This window comes from Hemicordylus capensis, chromosome 15 (assembly GCF_027244095.1).
Source record: "Hemicordylus capensis ecotype Gifberg chromosome 15, rHemCap1.1.pri, whole genome shotgun sequence".
NCBI classification, from domain to species: Eukaryota; Metazoa; Chordata; class Lepidosauria; order Squamata; family Cordylidae; genus Hemicordylus; species Hemicordylus capensis.
The window spans coordinates 2,487,994-2,515,009 of NC_069671.1; the positions used below are offsets into that span (position 1 = coordinate 2,487,994).

At 49.5% G+C, this 27,016-nt stretch overlaps 3 protein-coding genes across 21 annotated transcripts in view; 1 reads left to right on the plus strand and 2 right to left on the minus strand.

Moving 5' to 3' along the window:
- EWSR1 (EWS RNA binding protein 1) overlaps nt 1-7,247 on the minus strand; it is a 34,083-nt gene extending 26,836 nt beyond the window's left edge. For 2 of the 14 annotated variants that reach the window (XM_053279231.1, XM_053279228.1), the window contains exons 1-3: nt 7,104-7,244; nt 1,419-1,455; nt 784-835 (exon numbers count right to left, since the gene is read on the minus strand). In XM_053279231.1, the coding sequence (XP_053135206.1) occupies nt 784-835; nt 1,419-1,455; nt 7,104-7,116 (102 nt within the window). In that variant the 5' untranslated portion in view covers nt 7,117-7,244. Of the gene's footprint in view, nt 1-783; nt 836-1,418; nt 1,456-7,103 lie in introns of all 14 variants that reach the window. The other 12 variants (XM_053279230.1, XM_053279227.1, XM_053279232.1 and 9 more) reach the window with 10 other exon arrangements.
- A 40-nt stretch (nt 7,248-7,287) lies between these two features.
- On the plus strand, nt 7,288-18,398 carry RHBDD3 (rhomboid domain containing 3). Of its 3 annotated transcripts, none has more exons than XM_053279245.1 (6): nt 7,288-7,482; nt 11,918-12,081; nt 13,391-13,783; nt 14,403-14,568; nt 16,172-16,471; nt 17,864-18,398. In XM_053279245.1, exons 2-6 carry the CDS (start codon nt 11,922-11,924, stop codon nt 18,045-18,047), a joined length of 1,203 nt encoding a protein of 400 aa, XP_053135220.1. In that variant the 5' UTR covers nt 7,288-7,482; nt 11,918-11,921; the 3' UTR covers nt 18,048-18,398. The 3 variants fall into 3 exon arrangements, with proteins under 3 accessions (XP_053135220.1, XP_053135222.1, XP_053135221.1); XM_053279246.1 differs by lacking the exon at nt 7,288-7,482 and adding an exon at nt 9,401-9,538; XM_053279247.1 differs by lacking the exons at nt 7,288-7,482; nt 11,918-12,081 and adding an exon at nt 9,355-9,538.
- A 198-nt stretch (nt 18,399-18,596) lies between these two features.
- The window catches only part of EMID1 (EMI domain containing 1), a 60,040-nt gene continuing 51,620 nt past the window's right edge, over nt 18,597-27,016 (minus strand). For 2 of the 4 annotated variants that reach the window (XM_053279243.1, XM_053279242.1), the window contains one exon: nt 18,597-22,807. In XM_053279243.1, the coding sequence (XP_053135218.1) occupies nt 22,712-22,807 (96 nt within the window). In that variant the 3' untranslated portion in view covers nt 18,597-22,711. Of the gene's footprint in view, nt 22,808-26,145; nt 26,237-27,016 lie in introns of those variants that run through there. The other 2 variants (XM_053279241.1, XM_053279244.1) reach the window with 2 other exon arrangements.

Sequence of the window (27,016 nt, forward strand, 5' to 3'; positions counted from 1 at the left end):
AACGCAGGGCAGAAGGTGGTTTCTTTTCTCTTTTTTGGAGGCTGCAAGTCCTTTCCAAGGTGCTTTGCCTTTTTTGTGGCTTTGCGCAGAATCACGGCCGCTGTGGGCATCCTCGCCGCCTCCCCGAGGGGAGGGGGACCGGGCAGATTGGGGGAAAGCAATTTTGCCCTAACGGGCTGTGCTGTAATTGGCTGTGTAGCCAAGGTGGGCCCTTCAGACAGGGAACCCCCACAAGGTAAACCTCCCAAAAGGTCCTCAGCTTGTGCTTGCTCCATGAGGAGGGAAGTGAAACCAAAACAAAGAAAGAAAACTATGCTGAATTGGTCTGATTATGACAGAAAAACGATGTTCTGAATTTGCAATAATAAGGGCCTAAGTCATTACTTCCCATCAATTTAAGTAAAACACGGGAAAGGAGGTGTGGGGAAGAGGAAAAAATTGAAACCTGAAGGCTTAACAAGAAAGAGCTCTCTCCATGTACCGCGTTCCGAGCGAAGACAGGACTGGAACTGGTGTCTAGCCACCTCCCAGTGGCAGGAAGTTAAAATTATAATGACACCAGTCCTGTCTTCTAAGCATGCTCCGTACTTAACCCGGAATGATGAGCTCCAGCACAGGGGGGGAAAGCAGTGTGTTTTCAAAAAACTATTTTAAACACCCACAGATGAAAATATTCCAGATCATGGAGACAGATACCATTTTAATAACCATTCTTATTTTAAAAGGCCACAATGGTGGTGTTTTTTCATTTTCACAGAGGAAGTGTTTTCTGTGCTATTATACCTGGGTGGTCTGCGCATATCCTTGAGCTGGCTGAGCTGCATATGCAGTATAGCTACAAAGAAAAAAAGAAAAAGAAAAAAGGTAAGAAATGTGAAGGTGGAGACTGCAATGACTGAACAATAATCACTTTCAAGAACAATAGTTGGCCTCCAGACTAATGCTGCCCATGCTGAAAAACATTCCCCATGTGCAATAAGGGAGGGGCGATTTTTCCCATCTTCCCTTTGCCCTGCAACTGCCTATGTCTCCCAAAAGTGTCTTTTCTGGAGGCATAGGCAGCAGCAAGGCAAAGGAAGGACTGGGGGGAAAATCACCTCCCCTGCTGCACACGCAGAACATTTTTCAACACACATTAATCTGGATGTCTGCCACTAAAAACAGAATGCTTTAACACAACAGGCAGGATCCAGACTAAGTTGGTTATGATTAAGCACCACTGGGAGGAAAAAAGAGAACTTCATCATGACTAACTTGAGGCCCATTCATTTCAGTGAAATTCAGTCATGAAAAACTTAGTCTGGATCCTGCTCAATGTGCTTTACTGTAACTCTGAACGATGACAAAACATTACAGGACTATTTAACTAAGGAGAGAATTTTCTGTGTGTGGAACAAGCTTCAGAGAAACCAACTTACCCCTGCTGGGCTGCTGCTTGGGTGTAGGTACTATAATCTGCAGATGGTAAGATGAGAAGAAAAGCATTAGAGGTGGCAAAAAATTACTTAATGCATCTTTATAGAAGCTCAGATTCCAAATTATGCCCCTTCTGTTTTTCATACTCGCTCCCTTGAGATTTGACAGCTTGTGCTGCTTTTCAACAACAGAAGCTGGCCCAATTAAAAGTAACATTATCGTTGACAAAAAATGCAGGTAGTTACATCTATTGTGTGTGTCTGAGCAAAGCTTGCCTTGTGTGTCAATTCTGTGAGGTCTCATGGCGCCATGAAAATAGCACAATAGTGGCATCCAAAGAACACTGTCTGGTTAAGCCAATACGCCACCTTTGAAAATGGATCAGTATTCAAGCAACATGGGCAACGCTGTTAGCCCAAATAGCACATGCTCAAATGCATGCTTTAGAATTATCAACAGCGATAAGCTAAGGATTTTACTATAGATCATGACCATGCATATTAGTAACAAATCAGAGGCTCTTCATTAATTTTAAGTCAGGAGTATTCAAAATGATAAATACTACATACAAATGTAGAGAGCAGTCCCACCACTTATTAAGATAACCTGGGGAGGTCTGCCCACAGTTGCCACCAGCTTGTCTGATAGTAACTTGGGATGGCCACCCCAAGACTTTGGCATGCAATCCCTGTCACAGTAAGAGCTCTGGCAGCCTTTAGAAAAAATGCTCAAAATGCACCTGTTTAAACTAGGCCTTTTTGTTAATTTTTAAAGCAGTTTTTAAAAGTTTGTGTTTAAATTTTTGTATTTTAAAAATTGCATTGTTTTCCAATTTTCATTTCTGTAAACTGCCCTGAGATGTATGTTTAGGTGGTATAAAAATATGTCAAATAAATCAATAATAGATCAGGAAACACAAGTTGTTCCAAATTGCTGAACGAAGGAAACAACTGTTCAACGCTTCAAGGTCTGCAACTGAAATGTCACCTAATTATTAACCCTCATAACAACATGCAGGACTAGTTACAAGAATTTCTTGCTCAATGCTCAATGCAAAAGGCTTTGAATTAAGAGCCAGGGATAAGAATAATGTATTTTATTTGCTTATCTAACTGAGTTGGTGTCTTTATATTCTCAACTAGAAGAATTGCTGCTAATCAAGAGACATACGAGCTTTTTCAAATTATTTCAGTTCTATTAATAAATCTCTTCCTGAAATTTGTGTCTTAAGATGAATCAATTAATTGATTTTTTAAACACACACACACACACACACACTCATTCTATTGCTGTAAGAAAGCAGGATCAGCAACTCTTATTCTAAGCATGACCAACAAGTAAATTCAGAAGTACATTTATGTCAAAATGTAAGAAATTAAGAGCAATTAAGATCTATGACTGGTTTTGCTCTATCCACAAATTTAATCCATCCTATGTTTTCAACCACACAAGCTGTCTGATCAAATATTTACTGATACACCAACTGTTTTCAAAGGTGCAATCTGCACAAGATATTTGTTCATTTATGAGTTCTCAACACAATGAAATCTGCCACAAACTTGAGAAAAGGAACCTAAAAGCTGTAGCCTGTTCCACAACTAATTTAAATTCAGCAGCAAAGCCATGCACAATGAGTTCTACTTCAAAAGCCACCATGCTCTGACATTTATAAAAATGAGGAAGTTTGTGGGTGATTACTGACCTTCAAGCAAGAATTAACCACCCCAGATCCCACTCCACCAGTTTGATACAGCCAAAGCCAAAAGGCTCAGCACACTGGGGGATTTTAAAGTGATCAAAAGTTATGCAAAATCCCTTCTACTGCTAAACCGAATTGAGGCCTTGTTCTCAAAACTTCACAAGGGAACAGTGCAACAGTCATGACTTAAGAATGCCACGTAGGTATTCATAAATGCAGCACAACATAACTTATGGTTGTATAAAGACAACCTGTTCTATGCCACATATATGAAGAGAACATGAAATCAACATGAAGAGAAGAGCATTTACCAACACCACTTACATTTTCAACATGGTACTGTTTAATTAGTAAAAAAGCTGTTGATATGCACTCAATTTCAATGTGTACACAAAACTGTAAGCTAATAATTCAAACAGAGCCACAATATATATTTTTTAAAAATCCTTATAGCACAGGGATTCCCAGATACTGACTACAACTCAACACAAAAGCTGTACTAAGCTTTGCTCCTTCCATTTATCTTTCTGGGCTTCAGTTTTTTGAATAGTGCAGGTCTTTAAAAGTCTTCCGCTGACTTTTGGCCTGGGATTGTGCCTTTTAGGAAAACTAGAAAACGAGCTCTTGCCAAAATGTACAGACCAGCTACAATCAAGACACTCATTTTACAACTACACCATAGCTGACATACCAGAGGGCACAGTTTCTATCTCCATGAGTCAATAATTGTGTGCTGCTTTCTAATGTGCCAGCTAAGAAGCAGGAGGCTTTATGAGGCAGGCCACAGGTCTGCCTCAACTAGGCAAGGTAAACTTAACTCTGGGCTACTCCAATCCACACGCACAACCATTTATAGCCTTAGTGACCTTGAGGGCACCCTTCCTGAACTCAGTGGGGCTCACTTTGGAGCACACATGTTTGCAATGGCACTGCAACCCAGGCCAGGTTATTCCACTTCAACATAGAGCTCCTGGTTCTCCCATTATGCCTGGCCCTTAGTATCTCTAACTGGAATAGGGCTAAATTCATCCATCTCAAACTGCATCACAAAACCAAATCTAAAAAGCAACCAGTCTGCCTTCTTGCCACACTCCAATGCTGTAACCAGAAAAGCAATTAACACATGTAAAGGTACAGTACATGACATGACCTTGAAATGTTAACTAGTTTGATAAGGACTGCCAGGATGAGCCTCCAGAGGCAGGAATACTTGGACAGTTAAAAGTGTGCCATGCTTCCAGCACTCAGGAATGCAAGGAAAGTGGGACTCAGGGTGGGGAAAGTAAACCCTCAATAACCCAGAAACCACAGGACACAAGCACTCTTCCATTAAGACCTTTTCCATGCTACAATTTGACTATCCAGATCTCTCTCACACACCAACAATTCCTAACTTCCCAATCATTCAGAAATTGTTTAACATTGTTCACAGAGCACCAACTGTGCACATTATATAACACGTGGATCTACCTATACATAATGCTGTCTATATAATACATCCTGGACCAAAAAATGTCAAACAACAATTTAAATGCCAGATTTAACAGGGCAATGAATGTGGTGAGGGTGGGGGATGAGATAAAAATGGACAAAAGCTGTTTCTTAAGTTTGGTGTGGTAACTGTTGCTGAAGGAACATGTTTCTGTACTTTGTGTATGGGTTCAAAGTGCCTTTCACAGGGACACGTTCCCCCTTCCCTCTCTCTTTTAGGTAATTATTAAAGCCTGCCTTATTCTGCTTTCCCCACTCACCAATATTTACTTCACACACACACACACACACACACTCCACCCCGTTTCTCTACTTGTTGTATTTTATTATGCTGCTTGATTTTAACAGCTCAGTTCTTTTAAGAACAGAAATTGCTACCTATCTTCATTTTAAGAATGGTTAGCTGCTTTTGAGGACCATCTAGCCCAAGGCTGCACAATTTCGGCCTTCCAGCTGTTTTAGGTCTACACCCCACCCCACCCCCACATCCCCAGCTACAGGGGCCAATAGCCAGGGGTGATGGAGTTGTAGTCCAACATCTGCCAAAAAGCTGAAGTTGTGCAGTCCTGGACAAAGTTATGCACATTACAGGGTGCATTTGTACACATACTTATATACACACTCTATAATGAAAAAAAAATTGACCAGATGATCCTCAACAGCTCACAAGTACTATATATACACAGACAGAGAACATAGGATCCAGTCACTTAGAAGTCTCATTTATGTCAGCAGGGGCAATGTAGCCAAGTGTGAGCTTAACTCTCCACCTGAAATCAATGGGCCATGCAGTTTGATCTTATGCATTTATTCAGAAGCAAGCTCAACTGGGCTTACTTCAAAAGTGCTTAGGATCTGCAGCCTTTTAAAAAATGCTTAGTTTTTAAATGGGGCCATGCCTACTGTAGATTTAGAATCAAAGAAGTGCACTTGTACATGTATGCACAATTAAATCACATTCAGCTAATTATGCAAAAGGCACACATGCATTTAAAATAAAAGAGATAATGCATGTAAATCAAGCATTTATTTAGCATACATGTGTGTGTGTGTGTACATAGAAACACACAGTGTTAAGCCATTTTGGGCATCACTGAATGATGGAAAGGAAGATGAACACGTTTCATATAAACTGAAATATGTTAAGAAGGTTTGGTGGGGGGGGGTTGGGGGGGCTGTAAAGAGAGCAAGATGGGACCAAATCAATATAAATCCCTCCCTGCACTAAAATAAAAACCAAAACCAACTGCCATGAACAAAAGAATGCAAAAGCAGCTGCTGCAAACTTCAATACAAAATGGTGGAAGAGAAGGGGAGAAGTTGAAAAGCCGGGCGTAAATTTGCCAAGTAAACAGAACCCTGGACTCTTATTTCTTTGGTCTGCTGAGTGGGGGTGTGCGTGTGGGGAGAACTGTGCCCTTTCAGGTCGCAGACTGTACGTTTCACAAGATTAAACACAAGGGAATCCATGCCTGCGTTTCTACATTGTTTCGGCTGCCTCTATTTTGAGACTTTTTTTAAAAAAGCTTAACCCTTTCAAACCGTGTGGCGTGTTTATATCCCGCCCCTCGCCCCATATACAATAGCTCTGGGCGGCTCACCATCGAAACAGAAAGATCGATATTTAGATATGTATTGCGGCCATCGACCAGAAACCACCCCCCGCGCTAAACTGAGCACCTTTTTGCGATTGTCTTTACTGAGCAGGGGGAGAGCAACTGGCCCGCTCCGTCCCCAGCACAGCATCCCTCCAGTGGCTGCGGCGGCCTATCTTACAGCCCTTTTTAGATCGCGAGCCATTTGAGGGACAGGGAACCATCTTTTTTACTTATATATGCTTATTATTTCTCTATGTAAGCCGCTGGGGGAAGCCTGGCGGAAAAGCGGCCTCTACCTCCCCGCAGCAGGAGACAAGACAATGAGAGCCGACCTCGCTCGCGTCGTCATGGCGCGTTTTGCAGGCTCCATATATACGAGATCAACCATCGCGATCAGGCCAGAGGGGCGCAGCAGCTGCAAATGAAGCTTTTGGATGATAAAGCCTCAGACCAGGATTGAGAGGAGCACAGAGCCATGCTGCGGGGGGGGGGGGAGGCGGCGCAAACCGCCTGGAGGGCGGCCTGCGCGCCCGGCGGCGTACAAAGCGGGACAAGGAAGGAAGTGGGAAGGCCGCTCCTGCCTGGAGGGGCGCAGGGGCTGGCGCTCCTCGTCCTCCTCCCCTTGCCAGCCCCCCGCCCCCGCCGGCTAGGCCCGGCGCCTCCACCGCCCCCTCCCCCCGCGCACGCGCTTCCCGCCGCCTCGCTTGGCCCCGCCCCCCAGGCCGCGAGCCCTCAACGGCCGCCTAGCAACCAGCCCCCCCGCCCGCTTTCTCTCTCCCTCCCCCGAGCTTTCCGGGGAGGGCCGCCACCCCGGGGGGCGCCTGGTGTGCGGCCCCCTTCTGCCCTCCCGCTTCCCCGCCGCGCCTCCTCCCGGCTAGGCCTCGCCCGGCTCTCCTCACCCGTCGACGCCATTTTCTCTGCCGCCGCCGCCTGCTCCCGCTCCCTTCAACGTCCTCCCCGGTCTTTCTGCCGCCCGGCGCTGCGCATGCTCCAGGCTTTCCCAGCTCGGCTCCTACCACTCTCGGCGCGGCGGAGGGGGGAACAGGGGTGGCCACGCCCTCTGGGCCTCGGTGGGAGACGTCTCTTTCCCTTCCCCCCGCGTTCTTCCCTTTCGAAATTATTTTTTTTTTAAATTAAGGGGAAAGATTGAGGAGGGGCGCGACTAAAAAGCGAGGCGAGACGGTGGTTGGTGGGAGAGGCTCGGCCTCCGCCACCCCTTTTCCGGGAAGGAAGGATGGTTCCGTCCACGAACCCTTAGGGAGCGTCGCGCAAGAGGAGGTGCGTTTGAAAAGCGTTCTGGGCTGGGAGATTAGGGAAGGGGATGTGCTAAAGCTTACTTGGGAGTCGGCGCCATGGGAGTCAGTGGGACTTCTCGGGAGAGGAGGGCTGCAAAGGATCCGGCTGCATACTGTTCTTCTCACGCTTCCTTAGTTTCTCTAGGCCTCCCATATACATGGCAGCAGATCCTACCTGATCCTCAGTGTTATTTAAACTCCTCCTCGAAAATGTCTTTAAATTTAAATTTAAGTGCTTTAATTAAAAGGCAGGTGGTTAAATAATAAACATCTTGCAACTGAGAAAGAACTAAGAGAAAGATCTAAGAACGGAAAGAAGGAAGAGGAATCATGTAGGGTTGCCAACTGACCAGGAACAATAGCCTACCTGTGCTCCAGTGTTCTTTTGTTTTAGCCTTCAGGCCAGTTGTTACAGATATCCATTATCTGCACATCCAAAGCTGGTTCTAACTGTTTGTAGGCCCTGGGTCAAGAAAAAAAAGTGGCCTGAGTTTCCGAAGCTCGAAGCCCGGATTAGGAACATAGGAAGCTGCCATACTGCGTCAGACCCTTGGTCCATCTAGCTCAGAATTGTCTACCCTGGCTGGCAGTGGCTTCTTCAAGGTTACAGGAAGGAGTCTCTCCCAGCCCTACCTAGAGATGCTGCCAGGAAGTGAACCTGGGACCTTCTGCATGCAGGGACGCAGGTGCTCTTTCCAGAGTGGCTCCATCCCCTGAGGGGAGTATCTTATAACTGCTCACACGTGTGATCTCCCATCCAAATGCAAACCAGGGCAGACCCTGCTTAGCAAAGGGGGACCATTCGTGTTTGCTACCAAAAGACCAGCTCTCCTCCATCCTTTCTCTGAGGAGCTCAGAGAAGTGTATGCATACATTTTTATCTTCACAACAACCTTGTGAGGAAAGTTAGGCTGAGAAACAGCGACAAGCACAAGGTCACCAAGTGAGTTTCGTGGCTGCGTGGGAATTTGAACCCAGGTCTTTGCAGCCCTAAGCCAAACAACGGCTACACCATCTTGTATAGCTAGCCTTAGAACATCTGAGATTAAAGGAAAAGGCTTCAATAATAAAAAAATAATAATAATAATAATATAATATAATTTGATTTCTATACTGCCCTTCCAAAAATGGCTCAGGGCGGTTTACACAGAGAAATAACAAACAAATAACCTGAACCTTCTTGGAGGCCCCTCTCACCTCATATACTCATGAAATCTATACCCCTAAAATGCATCAAAGGTTCCTGAGGGGAGATGATTATTACTGATATACTGTGCCATCATGTACCGCCTAAGAAGGAATGAGAGGTCAGGTCCCTGCCCCAAAGGGCTTCCAATCCAGACAGGGACACAAGAACAAGAAAGGCGACAGAGGAAGCGGAATAAACAGGAGAAGAATATGCATTTATTTCTGGTGCATGGCTTAGTTACAGTAGATCAGGGAAAGGGGAAGGAAGAGAAAGGGGAAGGAAGGAATGTGGAGGAAACAAGCAGGCAGGCAGAAAGAAAGAATGAAGGTGGGAAAGAAAGATGGAGGGAATGAGAGATAGAGAGATAGAAAAAGAAAGAGCAAGGCAGGCAGATGGAAAGAAAGAAAGGCGAATAAAGATGGAGGGAATGAGAGATAGAAAAGGAAAGAGCAAGGCAGACAGATGGGGAGAGAGAGAGAGATCAGACCTCTCCAGATTGAGGAGAGAGGCAGGACAAGTGAAATGCAGCGGCCCCCTCCAACTAAAACGGCAAAGAGGGCCTGAGTTTGAATCCTCTGCTGCTGCCGCCGGTCGCCCTTGGCCCCACCCTCGCTTTCCTCCCCCACCCCGGCTTCCGCTTTCGCGACGCTCCCTTGCCGCCTCCCAGCATGTGCCCCTCGCCGCCCCCTGGTTTCCACGGCCTTGCAAGGCTGGCTGGCAAGTCCAAAATGGCTGAGCTGAGCACTGGCCTTGTTGTCCATGCGGGTGATGAGCTGCCAACCGGGCTGGCGCAGCCGCCGCCGCCAAAGCAGCAGCCGGGCTCAGCAAGCAGCAGCCCCCCTTGAGCTTGGTAAAAGGAGCGGGAGGGCGGGGGCTGGCTGGGTGAGCAGCACGAAGGGCGGCTATTTCAGAACAGGGGGCTGCAGAGCAAAAGCGGGGCGGTGGAGGGAGAGAGGCGAGGTGGGTTTCTGGGCTGCCCTGCCCTGGACACTGATTTCATCCGGATCTAAGACCTGGACCGGCCCACGGTGGTCCATGCTGACGGATGCCCTTGAGGAGCTTTGGCGCCTCCTTCCCTCCTCGGTTATTTCACCCCCCATCTGATATTCAGTACATAGCCAGCTTCCTGCCATATACTGAGTCCGACCCTTGGTCCATCTAGCTCAGGATTGTCTACCCAGACTGGCAGCGGCTTCTCCAAGGTTGCAGGCAGCTCTGGAGATGCCGTCAGGCAGGGAACTTGGCGCCTTCTGCATGCAATCCCCAAGCAAAGGCTATTGTGGCAGGGGAGGCTGGGAGTTGTAGTCAACAACATCTGGGAAGCCCTATTAGAGGGAACACAGCTAGGTTCCCATTCAAATGAAAACCAAGACAGACCCTGCTTAGCAAAGGGGGGCATTCATGCTTCCTACCTCAAGACCGAGCCACCTAATGGTGCAGCGGGGAAGTAACTTGCCTAGGGATCAAGAGGTTACCTGTTCGAATCCCCACTGGTATGTTTCCCAGACTATAGGAAACACTTCTATTGGGCAGCAGCAATATAGGAAGGTGCTGAAAGGCATATCTCATACTGCGCGGGAGGAGGCAATGGTCAACCCCTCCTGTATCCTACCAAAGACAACCACAGGGCTCTGTGTTTGCCAGAAGTCGACACCGACTCAATGGTACAACATTACTCACCACAAGACCAGTAGTACACAGTATACTGTCTCTGAACATGGAGGTTCAATTCAGCTATCACAGATAATAGCCTTTCATAGACCCATCTAACAACTCAGTGGCTTTTCTGTAATCCCTAAAAAAAAAAAAGTCAGTTCCACAAGTTAATGAGGTGGTGTTTGAAAAAGGACTTTCTACAGTCTGTCCTGAACTTACCGCAAATCAATCTCCGCAGGTGAACTTCGGTTCTCGTGTTTCTGGAGGAAACACGAAAGGCTGTCCACTGAAAAGTTCTTCATATCAAAGAATAAGATACTGTTTCCATCCACGTTGGGCATGTCCAAACCTGTTGAAATCAACTGACTTGCTTCTGCATAGAATCAATTAAAAAATGATTCAACACTGGAGTTTCAGCCTTGGGTCCCCAGATGTTGTTCGACTACAACTCCCATCATCGCGGATGATGGGAGTTGTAGTCAAACAACATCTGGGTACCCAAGGCTGAGACTCTCTGATGTAACGCATATTAGCTACCCCATGGCCCCGTACAATAGTTATGTGGTTGTGGAGCTGGAGGTTAAGACCATAAGCTCTGAATTACAATAACCATGAATTACAGTAACCATATCTGTAATAGGGGGGCTAAGAATATATATTCTGGGGGATCGCAGGGAATAATACACCCTGGTTCACCATTGTCGTGGTAAGGATTACCGAGGTTCTCCAGAAAGGCAACAGTCTCGCAGCTGTCAATGCAAACTGGAAGGAAAATCATCTTTAATGTATTTTTCTCTATGCAAATTTAGTGCAGAAAGATTTAGTACAGAGAGCTGGTCTTGTGGTAGCAAGCATGAATTTGTTTGTTTATTTTTATTTGTTTATTATTATTTATTTTTATTATTTATTTGTTTGTTTGTTTATTTATAAGCATGGATTTATTTGTTTGTTATTTCTCTGTGTAAACGCCCTGAGCCATTTTTGGAATCGAATGAATGAATGGCCCCTGTGCTAAGCAAGGGGTTTGCACCCTGGTTTACATTTGAATGAGAGACTACATGTGTAAGTGCTATAAGAAATTCCCCTGTGGGGGGTGCTCTGGGAAGAGCAGAAGGTTCCAAGTTCCCTCCCTGGCAGCATCTCCAAGATAAGGCTGAGAGAGATTCCTGCCTGCAACCTCAGAGAAGCCGCTGCCAGTCTGTGAAGACAATCCTGAGCGAGATAGACCCATGGTCTGACTCGGGATATGGCAGCTTCCTCTGTTCCTAGGAAACAAATCTCTGTGCAGTGTTTCAGACCTCCCTAGCTACGGGCTGCAAGGACCCTGCCTTTGGTTGACTACTTTAGCCCGCCCTAGCTGCTAGCTCACGGCTGCCGAGGCGGTGTGGGGTGTTTATGAGCACATTTATGGGCACGGCTGAGGCCTCTTCCAAGTGCCCCAGAGCTTTTCAGCTCCAGCGATTAAAATATGCCCCAGATGGATCTGTGATTAAAACCTTAGTATGCTGGCTAATTGCACTGTCCAATTAACGTGGCCCTGCAACTATAATTGTGCCTTTCTCTTCTCTCTTAGGGAGATGCCAGTCAGAAAGCTTTTGGCCAAACTGTGGGGGATGCCGCACCCCCCGATCGCTTCCACCTCCCTCATGCTGCTGCTCTGCCTCTTCTGGCTGATGGGCGTAGAACCTGGCGAGAGCCTGGCGTTAGGGCCCAGGCTGATTATCAAGCCTTCCCAAGGTAGGTTTCGGCCTCCTATCGGCCCCTCTTTGCCTTCTCCGGTGCTCTCCAGCCAAGGTGCTCCTTAGGAACATCGGAAGCTGCCATATGCTGAGTCAGACCCTTGGTCCATCCCGCTCAGTATTGTCTTCACAGACTGGCAGCGGCTTCTCCGAGGTTGCAGGCAGGAGTCTCTCTCAGCCCTATCTTGGAGATGTTGCCATGGAGGGAACTTGCAACCTTCTGCATCCAAGCATGCAGATGCTCTTCCCAGAGCGTTCCCATCCCCTCAGGGGAATATCTTAGAGCTCACACATGTAGTCTCCCATTCAAATTCAAACCAGGACAGACCCTGCTTAGCAAAGGGGACAACTCATGCTTGCTACCACAAGGCCAGCTCCCTTTCTATCATTGGTCCATCTAGCTCAGTATTGTCTTCACAGACTGGCAGCGGCTTCTTCAAGGTTGCAAGCAGGAGTCTCTCTCAGCCCGATCTGGAGATGCTGCCAGGGAGGGAACTTGGAACCTTCTGCATACAAGCAGGCAGGTGCTCTTCCCAGAGCGGCCCCATCCCCGATATCTAAGGTCTTCCCCATCCAAATGCAAACTAGGGTGGACCCTGCTTAGTAAAAGGGATAATCCATGCTTGTTACCACAAGACCAGCTCTCCTCCTATTCACACCCAATTCACACAGCTCTGCTCTGCTCTGCTCTATTCTATTCTATTCTATTCTATTCTATGCTAGCATGCATTTAAATGTTACAGTTATGATATGGGCACCTCTAGTCACTGACTCTCATCCAGACTTATTTACTCACGAGTACTCCCACTTGCAATTAATGGGACACATAAACTAGTCCATAATTTTTTTTTAAAAAACCCAAAAACTGTTTATGAGTAAATTTATCTGGATGTAAACCGTTTCCATCCACGGTGTCTCACAACTGCAATATTTAAAGCTGCATATCCACATGTTCAGTCATCCAGAAACCTTCGGTTTAAGATAAAGATGCTTTACATTTTCACTTGCGCTCTAAAAAAGAATAGAAACACACCTTAACGTCCGCCCCATTGACGCTGTAAAGACTCTTCCCATCACCCCCTGCTTCACCGAGAGCAGAGGTTCTCCTCCTTGGGTCCCCCGGATTAGTGGACTACAGTTCCCATCACCCCCCCGCTTCACCGAGAGCAGAGGCTCTCCCAGCTGGCTCCCCAGAGGCGGCGGGACGGCAGCTCCGTGGCCTCCAGCCAGACGGTGGGCTTCTCTCTGCGCTTGGGGTCGAGGCCCCCAGCCCTGTGCTAGCAGCCCTTTGCACGTTTCCCTTGCAGCCTACCGCCTGGTGACGTACTGCCTGTGCCACACGGGTGCCGCCCACCTGCTGCTCAACCTGTTGTACTTCCCGCTGCTGGGCTGGCGCCAGGAGCGGCAGCAGGGCACGCTCCGGTACCTCCACGTCTCCGCCCTGGGCGCTGCCGTCTCCGCCCTGCTGTACCTCCTCCTTGCTGGACTGGCGGGGACTCAGCCCAAGGCGGCCGTCGGCGGCTACACGCCGGTGCACCTGGCTATGCTGGGGTGCCGCCAAAGGCAACGGAAGCAGCCGCGGGGCTCGGGGTGGATCTGCACAGCCCTCTCGGCCGGCCTGCTGCTGGGGTTCAGCCAGATGCTCTTGCCTGGCTCCCTTCTCCTCCTGCACTTGGGCGGACTTCTGACCTGCTTGGCCTGTATCCTTTTCCGGGAGTTTGAATCTCTTGGGTCATCGGAGGCTACTCTGGGTCCATCGAGCTCAGCTGCTATAGTCTGGTTTTCCAAATCCAAGTGCCTAATTGGCACATTATGTCAATTGGCTTGAAAATAATTTTTGAGCCGGATAGTGACTGCGCCTTGTGCTCCATAACTCCTACAAGGGCTGGAGCTTAGTGGGCTGGTTTTTTGGTTTGGGTTTTAATGAAAGCTGAAATCCAGGCAAATCTGGGTGGGCTAAGCAATCCGGGTGAGATGCTTAAAATCCGTGTGAAACCTGGCATTTCGGGAGGCATGGCAACTCTAATCCCCTGAGATTATACTGTGTTTCCTCTCAAATGGAGAGGCGTCTTTTAGACTGTGGAACAGATAATCTTCATCAGACCCGTAATTTTCCCTCCCTGCAACTTCGACATGGTATAGTCCGGGGAGACCTGCACCGCTGAATTACCTCCTGGTATAGTCAGAGCAAACATTCTCTGCCAGGAAGGGCAGATAGATCACCGAGCTATCCCATAGCCCATAGTTACTCCTGGCCTGAAATGTCCACCAGCCCAACTTTGCAGTGCAAGAGAAGTTTCCCTTGACTGGAGAGACCAGACTCGGCTGGGATTCTCTCCCCGCTGGAAGTGTCAGAGAGACGCCTGAAAAAGCTGCACAAAGGGCTGGTCTGCAGGACCCTGGCGGGATGCCCTTTCCTGCATTTTGTCACATCCCCAGCAACTGGAACCCTTCCCACAGTTGACCCCGCAGCCCAAGAAGAAAGGTAAATATATACGCCTTTTTCAGGTGGTGATAAATATTCCACCTTTGTTTCTGATTTCCCAGGGCACTTTTGCAGGGGAGCTACGGGTGCGGGAGAGGGGGGATGGATGAGCATCTGGCGACCCACCCACCCCCCAAGGTGTGGGGGGGAAGTAGGGGGGTGAGTCTCCAGCAGCCCCTGAAAGTGCTTGGGGCGGCAGTGACCTGAGGACACTTGTCCCTCCATGATCAAGAGTAGCCACATGCCTACAGGGCCCCTTTAATATTTGAGACCCTCCCAGAATTGTGGGAGTCCAGTACTTTCCCACCCCTGTGCTTTTTAAGCATGTGTGCACGGAGTCATGGGACTCTGGATCAGGGTTCCCTCTAACCGGGATTCCCGGATGTGGACTACAACTCCCAGAATCCCCAGCTGCAATGGCTTTTACTTGGGAATTCTGGGAGGTGTAGTCCACAACGTCTGGGAATCCTTGTTGGCGGGATCACTGCTCTGGATTCTTTCCCGCAGCCTCTTGGCTGGTTCCTGGGCTGAATGGGCCCCGCAGCGTTTGCTCTGGAGGTCGCCACGCTAGGAAGCATGGCCTCCTTCCTAGGCCGCTGTGTAGCAAAAGGGCAGAGTGGAAGCTGTCTGCAGGAGACCCCGGGGGAAAGGACCGGCAGGAGGTGGGGGTCTCTGTGGGGGTCGGGGGTAGATGGAGGGGAAGAAAAGGGGAGAGTGGGGAACGGAAGCTCTACACTCGGACACACGCAGAGTGCTGCTCACCAACCAGGCCTGTGTGGATAATGGAGTGGAGGGGAAACAAATGTCTCTGGGTTGCGGGGATCCGTGGGGCTGCTTAGGCAAGGCGGCCCCTCGTCCCCCCCCGCACTCCATTACGCCTCCCCCCCCGCCGCTGAAGCTGCCCGCCGCCCTCTTCAGCTCGCGAGCGCTGCGCTCCTTGGCAGGATGCTTCCTTTTTTCACCCTTGCAGGTGGGGAGCGCGATCTTGAGCCGGATCCCAGCTTGCTAGGATGGGCATGCCCAGTCCAGATCCGGTCCCCAGCTTTGGAACGAGGCAGGAATTAAAGCCGTCCTGCCCAGCTGGGGCTTTGCTCAGAATCAAGCTTCCCGCCTCTGGCCTGGTTTTTAACTGACACACAACAGGGAACCGGGAGTGGGCACACAGCTCCCGGATTAGCTCCCGGGGGCTTCTCCTACCCTCGTGTCAAGCGGGTGAATTGCTTACTGAGCCAAGAGGCGCCTTTTAAAAGTGGCGATTCCCTTGTATTGAGCAGGGGGAGAGCAACTGGTCCCCTCCATCCCCAACCCAGCATCCCTCCAATGGTGTCTATCTTCTGGTTCTTTTTAGACTGACCCCTTTGGGGACAGGGAGCCCTTTTATTTTATTTTTCCCATCTGTGTAAACCGCGTTGGGAACTTGGGTTGAAAAGTGGTCTATCCGTCTTCGCCGTCGTATGAATCTAAGGCAAGGGTTCCCCAACCAGTGGTCCCCCAGATGTTGCAGAACTACAGCTCCCATCATCCCTAGCCGCAATACATGTATCCAGTGGCCCAGTTGGATTTGCTTTCCAGCCCTGTCTCTTGCCTCTCTCCTGACTCCCAGGATTCCTCCTGCTCCAGAGCTCCAGATGCGGCCGCTTTCCCCGGGAGGTTTGCCCACCCAGCCGCTACCTCCTTATTGGGGTGGGGCGCCCGCAGGGCTGGGACAGGAATGCAGCCCATTCCATGCTCCCGGGTCTCTGCCCCCCATGCATGACCCTGGCGGGGCTTTGGACGTCCCTTTCTTGACCCTGCGGGAATCCCTAGCGGACGAGGAGTTGCTGCAAGCCGGGATCCAGGCCTCCCTGCAGGACATGAGCGAGGGAGAAGTGAAGCTCTCCAAATCGTCCGTCTCTTCTCTCCGGTAATGGATCGGGGCGGGAGGGGAAAAGGGAGACCTGATCAAGGCTTAGAAAATGACAAATGATGTGGAAAGAGAGGGCAGGGGGAGGTTTCACTCCTCCTCAGGGAATCCTAGAACTCTGGGTCACTCTCTGGAATTGATTGGCCTCAGGCTCCAGAAGTATGCCTTCACCCGGTGCTTACTTTTTATTTATTTATTTCTTACATTTATAAACCGCCCATCCAAAAGCTCTGGGTGGTATACAACAAATTTTTAAAAGACATAAAAACACACACCATTTAAAACACAGTGCTAAAAACAATTAAAAACCATTTGAAACCATTTGAAACTAATTAAAATACTTTAAAAACAATTTTAAAACCTTGGAAGGCCAGGCCAAACAAGTAAGTCTTTAGGGCTCTCTTAAAGGCCAAGAGTGAGCCGAAACTGTAGAAGGCCCGGTTCCGAGTCGCCACCAGACGTACTGGTGGTAACTGGAGACGGACCTCTCCAGATGACCTCAACGAGTGATGGGGATCATACCGAAGAAGGTGCTCTCTAAGGTGGCTTGTGGAACTCACTGCCACAAGCTGTTGCAACAGGCACGAGCTTGGATGGCTTTGAAAAAGAATTAGACGTGCTGAGCTACATATATAGTGTGGGGGCCTGTCTGGAATAGCTATTGAGAGGGGTGGCACCACCACTGAAAAGGCAGAGTTCTTCATGGACACTTTCTGTGCACTTTCTGTGCTTCAAGTAGCAGAGGCACCCAAGGCAAGACCTCAGATAAAAATGCAGAGCCTTGGAGTGCACAGAAGTAATGCTGGAGAGAGAATTTTGAGCCTATTCACCCTGCAAGTTATTATTGTGATTTTTTTTTTTAATGTCTTGTTTTAATTGTTGTTAAGGGTCATGGGGAGAAGTGCCCTGTTTATTTAAAAAGCAACCAGCTGGATGCATTAATCATGGGAAGAGGCAATCCTGCAGGTGCTCAGGTCCCACACCTTTCTAAGCTTTAAAGCAGGGCTGCACAACTTGGCCCACCAGCTTTTTTGAACTACAACTCCCATCATCCCCAGCCACTGTGGGCAATGGTCAAGGGTTATGGGAGTTGTAGTTCAACGTCTGTAGGAGGGCCGAAATCATGCCGCCCTGCTTTAAAAGTAAGGCCCAGCGCCTCGAACTGGGCCCAGAAACAAATCAGCAGCCAAAGAGCGATCACTCAGAATTGCCCCGTGGGGCAATGCAAAGAGCTTTATTGAGCCCTGGTGGGCTGTGAGGTTCTACAGGTAGCTCAGTGCACCCATGCCACCTACCTGGATCGCTTGGCATTCTCACCTGGGAGAAGAGCGTGGGCTTCACCTGTCCAAGCCTCCGTCCGACACTGACCGCATCGGCGTCTCCTCGTTTCAGGCTCCAGCAACTCCAGAAGATGGGCTTCCCCACGGAGCGGGCCGTGGTGGCGCTGGCAGCCACAGGCCACGTGGAAGGCGCCGTCTCGCTGCTGATTGGAGGCCACGTGGGAGACAAAGCCGTGGTGACGGCAGAGAGCCGGGCGGCCCACCAGAGCCGGCCTCCATCGGGGGGCAACCCATGAGGGAAGAGAAGGTGAAACGTCCCTGTTCTGCTTGGGCTGACTCCCGGGCAGGAAACCGGCCACACGCGGAATGAATGATTCCGACTTGTCACGGAATCTTCTCCGGGGATGCACAGAACAGGAAGGCCAAGCTGGGGCGGCGTTGAATTGAGCCCCCCCACACACACCTCCCTCGGAGGGTTGCCATATGCCAGCCCAGCTCAATCCAATGGACAGGATTCTGGGATGGCTACTGGGGGGATGCAGTTCGTCTCCCACTTCATACAAGCGAACGGACCCAAAGTGTCCATTTTCATGCATGTAACTGGAAATAAAAAAGTGATGTAGTCAGGAAAATCCAGGAGGAAAATACCCCATTGTGCCCCCCCCGCCTAGTTCACACAACCATCTGAATCCAGGTTTAATGTGGGTTACTACCATTAGCATGATTGTGTGAACCCGTGCCGAGGCGGGGATCTCAGATTCCTCTTGGGCCATAAACAACTTTGGCGTGGGTTTACACCGGGGGTGTACAACTCAAATGCCCCAGTGGGCCAGGAACAACCATGCCTTGATGTAATTATTTATTGCAATTAGTTATAGGACACTTTTCAACAAAACAGTTCTCAAAGCAGTTTACATAGAGAAAAAATTTAAAAAATTACACACACACACACACACACACACAGATGGCCGTTATTCGTGGGGGTTCCGTTCTTGCTTATTGGAGCGGATATGGAAACTGCAAATAATGAAAACCTTGAGTCAATGGGACCTGGGGGATTGGGTTCCTTGAGGCTGAAAAAGGGTCCCAAAAAGCAGAAATAAAGGGAATAAAACACAATACTATGCTCTCCGGGCCTCCAGCTGAAGCCCCCACGCTCAATCCACCATGTTTTTGAGAATTTTTTCAAATGTTCTTGGGGAATTTTTTTTTTAAGAGTTACAAAATGGTGGCCAGAAATGACATTGGAAGTCATTGCCAACCATCCAGGAACCGCGGATACAGTAGGTGAATGTTGCCTATTTTTTTTAACCACGGATAACGAGGTTGGGTCTAAATTGCCCTACTGTGGATATGTGAATAATGACGATAACAGTGGATAAGAAACTGGAACAACCTGTGGCCAGATATTTCGACTCTGGCAACCATTGTCTCACCAATATGGAAATATTAGGAACAGAGGAAGATGCCTAATACTGAGTCAGACCCTTGGTCCATCTAGCTCAGTATTGTCTACCCAGGCTGGCAGCGGCTTCTCCAAGGTTGCAGGCAGGAGTCTCTCTCGGCCCAATCTTGGAGATGCTGCCAGGGAGGGAACTCGGAACTTTCTGCAAACAAGCAGGCAGGTGCTGTTCCCAGACGGAAGAGCCGGGCTCACACATGGAGTCTCCCATTCAAATGCAAGCCAAGGCAGACCCTGCTTGGCAAAGGGGACAAGTCATGCTTGCTACCACAAGACCAGCTCTCCTATATTTCCTCAATGTTTCCTATTCAGCAACAGACAAACCATGAGATGCTGGACAAACTGGAAATTTTGTGGCTCTATTGACTCAAGACCCTTGGGGGAAATACAGGATGCTGTATTTACCTGACCCCAAGACTAGATTTCCCCCAAGTGTTTTGATATTAGAAATCCGGAGGCCGTCTTAAATTCAGAGTCCTGTTCCTTTCAAGCTGATGCAGGTATAAGCAGCATTTAGCCTCCATTATTTAAGGGGGTCATCTTAAATACAGTCTCACCTTTGATTTGGGTACCTACGGGGAATACATAAAACCGCCTTACATCCCTCTGTAACCTCTGTCCATCATTCTGCTCACCTGCCCTGGAATTCTGCTAACACAGCATCCGTAACTGCGACCTCTTGAGTGGTGTGTGTTCACACAAGCTTTTAAAAAGACAACCCACCTGTTGCCAATGAAGGTGTAAGCCGAAACAGTCAACTAAAATTTCCCATCTGTCTCCGTGGTCAGTCATCATCTGACAACTGGCACGGGATTCTGCGAATCTCAACTTTAAAAAAAGATTCTAGTCAGTATTTGGGGGAATATGTGGAGGCCTGGGTCTTCAAAAAGGATCGTGTGGCATGTCTGTGCTTTCTAGAACAGATCTCGTGGCCTACTTCTCACATTCCAAGCATTTGGACCCAAACTATCCCAAAGTGATATTGTCACTCCCATCTTTTGGAAGCCAGGTGAGTATACTTCATGCGCCTGCTGTGTGTGGTCCTGTGGACCAGCAGGAGACTAGCCTGCCCAAAACATACCACACGACAAGCTCCAACAGAGAGTCGGTGCAGACAGATCCCATGCTGTCCTGGATCTGGACAGGGGAACAACTGGGTTGAAATCCCGGCTAAACTATGCAACTTCAGCAAAGGCAGGATCTCTTAGCCCAGCCTACCTCACAGGGCTGTTGTGAGGAAACACCATGGACAGCACTCTGAGATATCTGCAGGGCAGTTGCAAGTTTGCTTTCACAAACCAACGAAAAGCAAGCCTATATTCGACTGCTAAATAAGAAATAGCTGGAATTACGGCTCCCTGCTTACAAACTAAACATTGCACATGGGGTTATGGAGAGAAGGATATGATTCTTTTTGTTATGCCTGGGAGGCAGCACTCAAGACCTCAGTGGCAAGAGAAAGAACCCGAGTCATATAACCTGAGAAATGCCACACCGGTGATCGAGGGTCAGGGCGGGATTGATTTTTCCATTAGCCCTAAAGTCAACACTAAAACATGGGCCCAATCCTGTGACCCACACAGTGGGGGCAAATGACCTTGCAGCAAGTACATAGATATGTATAGGAACATAGGAAGCTGCCATATACTGAGTCTGGCCATTGGTCTATCTAGCTCAGTATTGTCTTCACAGACTGGCAGTGGCTTCTCAAAGGTTGCAGGCAGGAATCTCTCCCAGCCCTATCTTGGAGATGCTGCCAGGGAAGGAACTTGGAACCTTGATGCTCTTCCCAGAGCAGCTCCATCCGCTGCAGAGGGGGATCTCTTCCAGTGCTCACACTTCTAGTCTCCCATTCATATGCAACCAGGGCAGATCCTGCTTATCTAAGGAGACAAAATCATGCTTGCTACCACAAGACCAGCTCTCTTCTCTATACATCTGTATACATCTATATAGAGACACATATTCCTACATATAGGAAGCTGCCTTCTACTGAGTCAGACCCTTGGTCCATCTAGCTCAGTATTGTCCACCCAGACTGGCAGCGGCTTCTCCAAGGTTGCAGGCAGGAGTCTTTCCCAGCCCTACCTGGAGATGCTGCCAGGGACGGAACCTGGGACCTTCTGCATGCAAAAGAGATGTTCTTCCACTGAGCTATGGCGCTATGCCACACAGCACTCACATTTTCCCATCCAAATGCAAACCAAGGCAGACCCTGCTTAGCAAGAGAGACACTTCATGCTCGCTTTCACAAGACCACCTCTCATCTCAAGTAGGGTTTGTGTTTTGTTTTGTTTTGTTTTTGCAGGGGTGTGTGCTATCATCTTTCTAGCAAGTCTTTTTAAACACATTTAAAAATAGGGCGGGTGTGCACTCTTAACACCAGAGATAGAGATTGCCCAGTTGAAAACCTTTTGTTAAAAGCCAGAGAAATAAGATTCCAAAATGGCAAAACAGTGCTGGATGAGAGGGGGGTCACGGTGCTCATGTCTGCCAGTTTTCCCATCACTTCTTCAGTTCAGAAATATAAACATGTCCTGCACTGAGAAGGCCTCTAAATGTCCCTTTCAGCTCTAACATTCTATGCTTCCATGGGAATGGCACAGTGATGTGGAGGATGCTCAGCCTCCTCAGGCTAAAAAATAATATTATTAAATTAAAATGGGTGTTTGTGCTCAAAAGTCCTCAAAATGGCATGGGGTGTGAGGTTAGTCACCTGCGATGGCACAGGCACTAGCCAATAGGTGCTCACGGCATGCAGCCACAGCCAGCACCGTGCAACAAGTGAATATGAAATACAAGAGTAAAGCTGGGAAATCGGATCTCTTCAGCGAGGATGGCAGTGTGAGCAACGGAAAGATGTTTCCTGCCTCCACAGGGAAAGAATCGCGTCCCCTTTGCCCAGGAAAGCAACCATCTGGAAAAGCCCTGAGTTTTCCTTCCCCAAGACCCTGGCTAGGGCCAGCCATGGGGAACAGGAGCAGAACACAGCGGTGAGGATCAAAACTGACCTGTTGGGGTTAAGAGCGGAATGGGCACTGTCCGCTCGCCCCGAGTGGCAAGGAAGCTTCGGCAAGCAAGCGACCAGACAGCCTGTGGGGCGGAAGAATGGGAGATCCCTGTCAAATAGCACCAAGGGGCGGTGAACCCACCCGCCCACCCTTGCAGAACACAAGACAGCGGCCTAATTCTGGCAACAGTGAAAGGTGCAGGCCAGGCAGGGACACACACGCATGCAGGCACATCATAGCGCTGGTTACAGACTCCTTGTGCCAAAGGAGGGGACCAAATAAATACAAGGGCCGTGTTAGCAAGCAGACGGTGGCCGCCCACCCGGGGCGCCCCTCTGCTGGTTCTCTGTGTGGACGGTCCCAGTTGGGCGGAGGCCACCTTGGAGGAGTCTGCTGCGGCCGCCAGGCCTTCTCCTGCATCCGACCGGCCGGCGGGGCCCTCTTCATTTCCTCTCGTCCTCGCTCTTCTGGGAGAGATGCTGCGAGATCATCCTGTAGGCTGCCATGCTCTCCTCACGCTTGCCCCGATAGTAACTGGGCGTGCTGGGGGAGACCGGGCCGAGGCCGGATCCTGGCTCTGGTTCTGTCAGTGGGCGGGGAGGAAAGGAAAGCAGAGTCAAATCCACCCTTCCTCTCCAGACTTGGGGTGGTATCCCAAATGTTTCCATCTTAATCTTCAAAACAAAACAAAACTAAGTCTCTAGTCCTTAGTGCTCCAGAGGTCAGTGTGACAAAGCATGGACAAGGCCTGGTGAAATTTCAGAAGCTTGAGGCGGGGATGAGCAGCAAGGGGCCCGTGCCCAAGGCTTCTGAGGAGTGGTCTCTCCTCCTGTGTGGGAAATCACTCCGGTCCCACATTCTCTGCCTTCCCTCAAAAGCAAAACGCATTATGAAAACTAAGTCAACATGCTTAATTTCATAATGCAGGTGTTCCTCAAGCTCAGGGTCCTCAGATGCGGTCGGACTACAACTCCCATCACCCCCCCACAACAGTGGCCTTTGGGACGATGGGGTTTTTAGTCCAACATAGGGAGCTGCCTTCTACCGAGTCAGACCATTGGTCCACTGAGCTCAGTATTGCCTGCACTGACCGGCAGCGACTCTCCGTGGCTTCAGGCAAGAGTCTCTCTCAGCCCTAACTGGAGATGCTGCCACTGAGTGAACTCAGAGGCTCCTGCAGGCAAAGGAGATGTGCTTCCATTGAGCTATGGATGTTCGTGATGTGTGGAAGGAGCTGTCATAGGAACACTGGAAGCTGCCATATACTGAGTCAGGCCACTGGTCCATCTAGCTCAGGATTCTCTACACTGACTGGCAGCGGCTTCTCCAAGGTTGCAGGCAGGAGTTTCTCTCATCTCCTACTTGGAGATGCTGCCAGGGACTGAACCTGGGGCCCATTGCACCGCTGAGGGCGGAACATGCACTGTCCAATCTCCCCCGGTGGCAGGAAAGCTACAGCAAGCTACAAGATAGCCTACGGGGCCGGAGAATGGCAGAGCCCTACAAAATAGCCACCAAGGGATGGTGAACTCCCGCTGTCAGGTGGCCAGGGATCTAGAGAGAGATGGGGGCCAGCCAGGGACACACAGGCATGCATGAAATTCCCATCCTCAAAAAGGGAAATATCTGAAAGCAGACAGCACTCCCATGTAGTCGCTCATCCAAATGCAAACCAGAGTGGGTCCTGCTTAGCAAAGGGGGCAGTTCACGCTCACTACCGCAAGCCCGGCTGAATCCCAGGGCGGATGGGAGTTGCAGCCCCTCAACATCGGAGGACCCGTCCGGGAACCCCTGGCATGATGGATTCAGACTGCCGAATTCATACTGGGCGGGGGGGGGGGGAAGGTGAGTGGAAATGGAGTGATGAGCATTGCAGGAGGCCTCTCCTATTGGAGGACACGTCTCTCCACGGCTACTGCTTAGGGTCGCTAAATGGAACCTCCATGTACAGTGCCAGTATAGCGCCGAACATCAGGTGCTAGGGACAAGCGATGGAGGAAGCCCTCACTTTCACGGCCAGCCTGTGAGCTCCCTGGAAGCCCCCCAACTATTTGCTGCGGGAATCAGGAGGCTGGATGAGAGAGAGAGAGAGACAGTGGTCCAATCCAGCCAGGCAATGCCAGGATCCTTGTCTGCACAGCCCCAGGCACGCTCACTGGCCAGACCGCTGGACTTCCACCCTAGCTCATAGGAACATAGGAAGCTGCCTTCTACTGAGTCAGACCCTTGGTCCGTCTAGCTCAGTATTGTCGACACAGACTGGCAGCGGCTTCTCCAAGGTTACGGGCAGGTGTCTCTCTCAGCCCTGCTAACTGGGCAAAGAGGCACCTTTTAATGTGGTGATTCTCTTTATTTAGCAGGGGGAGAGTAACTGGCCCGCCCCAGCCCCAGCACAGGACCTCCAGTGACTGTTGCTGGGGTCTATCTGATGTTTTTTTTTTAGATTGTGAGCCCTTCGGGGACAGGGATCCATCTTATTTATTTGTTATTTCTCTGTGTAAACTGCCCTGAGCCATTTTTGGAAGGGCAGTATAGAAATCAAATTATTATTATTATTATTATTATTATTATTAATGCTGCGAGGGATGCAACTTGGAATCTTCTGCATGCAGGTGCTCTTCCCAGAGCAGCCCCATCCCCTCAGGGGAATATCTTACAGTGCTCACATTTCTAGTCTCCCATTCAAATGCAAACCAGGGTGAGCCCTGCTTAGCAAAATGGGACAATTCAATGAGGCCTCCCAGCTGGACCCAAACCGCATTCCTGGCCACATGCAGGCTGACTGGCAGGGGGAAGGCTGTTTCAGAAGGTCAGGCCCCCCCATGCGGTCGGGGCTACGGATGCCCCTCCAGTCTCGCTGCTTTGACACAGCAGACGTCGCTTCCGCCTTGCTAGCCTTCTGCAGACGCGGCGCAATTCTCATGCTGACTTGCTTAGGGGTTCATGCTGGGGCGGAGGCAGGGGGTAGAACCTTTCTCCCCAGCCCAAGTTGCCAGAGGATGTGCCCCTCCCTCTTCAACCTCTCTCCCATAGATGTCCATGGGGCAAGAAGGGCTAACCTAGCATTACTATGCTAGGATCCAAAAAGGAGCTCTGTCCACAAGAGGCTTGCAGGAAGAGCTGGCTGTAGGCATGCAAAGATTGGGAGGGGATGTGGGGGGAGAGAAAGCCCATGGCCACAATGGTGGTGGACTCTTCCAGATGGTGATTTATTCTAACTTCAGAGCACATTCCAAGGGGGGAGATGTAAAAAGTCCTCCTTACAAGGTTAAACTGCCTTGTGTAAGTTCTTGGAGTTCTCTGCTGACAATCCATGAATTTAAAGTGGAGTCTGTCTTCCAGATTGAGATATACTACTTTTTTAAAAAAAGGTAGTGCTACTGCTAACCTCTTTTCTACTTGGTGTCCAGACGACGTCTGTGGCTTTTGCGCAGCTTTACAGCGCCATCTGCTGGCAATCTGTGATGAGAATCCAGGTTGCGGAGACTGCTTTCAAGGTCGTCTCAAAAGACCGGATTCTCAGCATGGATTCGCAGCAAATGGCCGGCAGACAGCGCTGCAAAGCTGCGTGACGGCCAAGGACGTCATCTCTGTGCCAAGCAGAAAAGTGGTAAGAACTTCCATTTTTAAATGGAGCATTGCTCCGTCTGGAAACACCCCAAATTAGAATAAAGGTGGCATTGAAAAGATGTGCCTTTCCTCCAGACTGTCAGCAGATGGCGCTAAGAATGTACCCATTGCACTGAATGGCATTTGGCGGGCTCTTTACATCTCCCATTGGCATTTGTGTGGAAGTTGGAACAATTCATTATCTGGAGGAGCCCGGGGACCTGCTGGCCATGGGCTCTCAGCCTAGCAAACGGATCATGCCGAGGGAGAGCAGAGCAGGAGGAGGAGAGGGGGAGCCTCGTGCTGCGTTACCTGGCCAGATGATAGCCTCCAGCAAGGTGACCCTCCTAGCCAGGAGCTCCAGCTGAGCCTGCTGCTCTAGGAAGCTGTGTAAGCTAATGGCCTGGTGGGGATGGAGAAGAGCAGAGAGCAAATTCATTCACCCTCCATACAGGACCAGGAAGAAGGCTGGGCTGAAGGCTGCATTGGGGGGTCAGGACATCAGGGGGTGCTTCGGAGGGGTTGGAGGGAGACTGGCAGCAACTTTGCCCATCGCTGAAGGTGACCAAGCCAAGCCCGTTCCTGGGACCTCTTCTCTAACCCTCTCCTTCCTGGACCACTGCGGAATCTCCAAGCGCTAGATGGCTCTTTGCTACCGTTTCACCACAGGGGGAACACATCAAGAATAAGCAACTGCAGAAAATTCCACAGGAATGTCTCACTTTGTGGTGAGATTTCCCTGTATTCGTTTTTCTGATTTAACTCTAATGCAAAGACACCCGGATCTTTCTAGACATTATTCGGGATATCTGCAAGTCAACACCACGGAATCCTTGCTAAGTTACAATCCTTCATTCTTCATGCAAGACATCCACACAGGTATTTGCATTCCATTTGCATTTGCTGCTGGCAGTTATAGTGGAGGCCAGTCACTGAAATGGCTTGCAAAAAAAGACTTAGACCAATTCGTGGAGGAAAGGTCTCTTAATGGAACCTCTCTGAACAGAAGCAGTCTATCTCTGAATACCAGAGGCTGGGGAGAAACAGCACTGTGTCTTCAGGCTTTGCTTGTGAGCTCCCCAGAGGCAATCAGGCTTTGTGCTGTGGACACAGGATGCTAGGCTCGAAGGACTTGTGATCTCATCCAGCAAAATAGTTGGAAAGTTCTCCCAGTCTCCACAAA